The sequence below is a fragment of the Pinus tabuliformis genome, chromosome 9 (genome assembly GCF_031772625.1).
Source record: "Pinus tabuliformis cultivar Carrire ecotype Pingquan chromosome 9, CPIR1, whole genome shotgun sequence".
Taxonomy (NCBI): domain Eukaryota; kingdom Viridiplantae; phylum Streptophyta; class Pinopsida; order Pinales; family Pinaceae; genus Pinus; species Pinus tabuliformis.
The window spans coordinates 530,382,089-530,384,009 of NC_142307.1; the positions used below are offsets into that span (position 1 = coordinate 530,382,089).

The window sequence follows — 1,921 nt, forward strand, 5'->3', positions numbered from 1 at the left end:
CAATTTTTTTAATATCTAAACCATCTACAACATAAAATAAATACATTGACACATAAATATGATAAAAAAACTAATATATAAGATGTTTAATATCATTTCTAGCGCTAAAATCACACATAACATTGAATCATGTCCTGAATAGTAAGTCCTGAGTCCCAACTCAGCCTCAAAATATCAACAAAAAATATGATAATGTATCTCATCATGTCATAATGTCATATACAATAAAATGAAAGTCTAATCCTATTGATTTCCTCTGCCCCTCTTGCGAGAAAATGGCACAACTTTCTCTTTCCCTCTAGATGTAGAAGCTGGTGCCTGTGCTGGTGGAAATGGCAGTGGAGTCTGACGTGCTCTAGAAGCTGAAGAACTAGTAGTAGCAGCTACAGGAGGCTGAGGTAGACGGAGACCACGTCCTCTACTGGTGGTAGTGGTAGCCCGGGTAGGCGGTGTCACCTCCTCCTCCTGCTCCTCCTCCACCTGCTCCTCCTCCTCCTCCTGCTCCTGCTCCTGCTCCTCCTGCTCCTCCTCCTCCCCCTCCTCCTCCCCCTCATCCTGCACTAACCAATCATCAGTGGGATCCATGAGAGGCCTCTCGGTCTCAACCCTCCATTCAGCAGTGGTGTCAATCCCATCCAATGAGATGGCTTCCGTATCAGGTGTCCTCTCTAGTTGTCTCACCCACAATCGAAGATTGTAGTAGACATAGACCATGTCATTAAGTCTATGGGACTCCAACCTGTACAAAGTTCATGAAATAATAATTAATAATTAATATTATAAAAAAAATATTGTTTAAAACTTTAATGAATTCAAAAATTTATTTGGAAATTTGCAATATTTTAAATGTTTAAGTGTTAACCTATTGCGCTTCTTGTTGTGTATTTTTTCAAATACACTCCAATTGCGCTCACATCCTGAGGAGCTGCATGTTTGGCTGAGGATGCGTACGGCAAGCTTTTGCAAAAGGGGTACTCTGCCACCATACATCTTCCACCATGCGTCTACAACAAAATTACAAATAAAATTTTAAATAAACATAAGAAAAAAATGGAATTTGAAGAGACAATGAAATTTGAAACAAAGTTACAAAGTACAAACTAAAAATACCTGGCATTTTAATCGTCCTATCAGTGACAGCCATCTCAAAGCCAAATGTGCCACCTGACATCTTATATGTCTCAATTTGTCTAGAGATCTCTATACGTTGTTCTGGAGATCTCACCATCTTCTGGACACAGGTTAATAATCCTTCCACGACCTCAGCATCAAAACCAAACCCACATGCATAAGAAAATGCAGGGTTCAGGAAAAGCCCAGCAGCATGAATGGGACGATGGAGTGTGTTGTTCCATCGCTCATCAATCACTTCCCATAGAAGGAGTTGTCTCTGAAACCCATCATCTCCCTTATCATCATAGTAGGACCGAATGGCTTCTTTGGCCCTGTCCATGGCTTCATACAAATAGCCCATTGCGGGCTTCTCACCATCAACCAACCGAAGAACCTTTACCAAAGGTTCAGTAACAACGCACACCTCCTGCACTCCCGCCCAGAAGTCTTCCTGGTATGAAACTAGTCTGCACACGGCCTCTCCTTCTGGTTTGCGGCTCATTGACGAAGCACGCCACTCCTCTGAAAGAAACATTCTCTTCAAATCCCACATAGAATTCAAGAGGGATTGAAGAGATATGAAACTCGTCGCAAACCGTGTAATGGCGGGGCGCACCAACTTTTTGTTGTTGGTGCATTTTCTCATCAAGCTAAGCACAAATGTGTGATTGTAAATAAATTTTGTGATGCTTTTTGATGAGTCAACAATATCTTTGACAAAGGAAATTTTCCCTATGTCCTCTAACATCAAATCAATACAATGGGCAGCACAAGGTGTCCAAAATAAAGTAGGATGCCTGTCCATAAG

General features: G+C 41.4%; 1 protein-coding gene across 1 annotated transcript; it reads right to left on the reverse strand.

Annotated features, from left to right (window-relative positions):
• Positions 1 to 553: 553 nt before the first annotated feature.
• On the reverse strand, positions 554 to 1,714 carry LOC149149556 (uncharacterized). The gene is made up of 2 exons (XM_089445910.1): positions 863 to 1,714; positions 554 to 739 (listed from the first exon to the last, which is right to left on the reverse strand). Exon 1 carries the CDS (start codon positions 1,664 to 1,666, stop codon positions 1,016 to 1,018), a length of 651 nt encoding a protein of 216 aa, XP_089302036.1. The 5' UTR covers positions 1,667 to 1,714; the 3' UTR covers positions 554 to 739; positions 863 to 1,015.
• Between the last annotated feature and the right edge of the window lie 207 nt (positions 1,715 to 1,921).

Bases quoted from the DNA above. Each gene is read 5' to 3' on its own strand.
- LOC149149556 (XM_089445910.1), bottom strand. From the start codon at position 1,666: ATGTGGGATTTGAAGAGAATGTTTCTTTCAGAGGAGTGGCGTGCTTCG.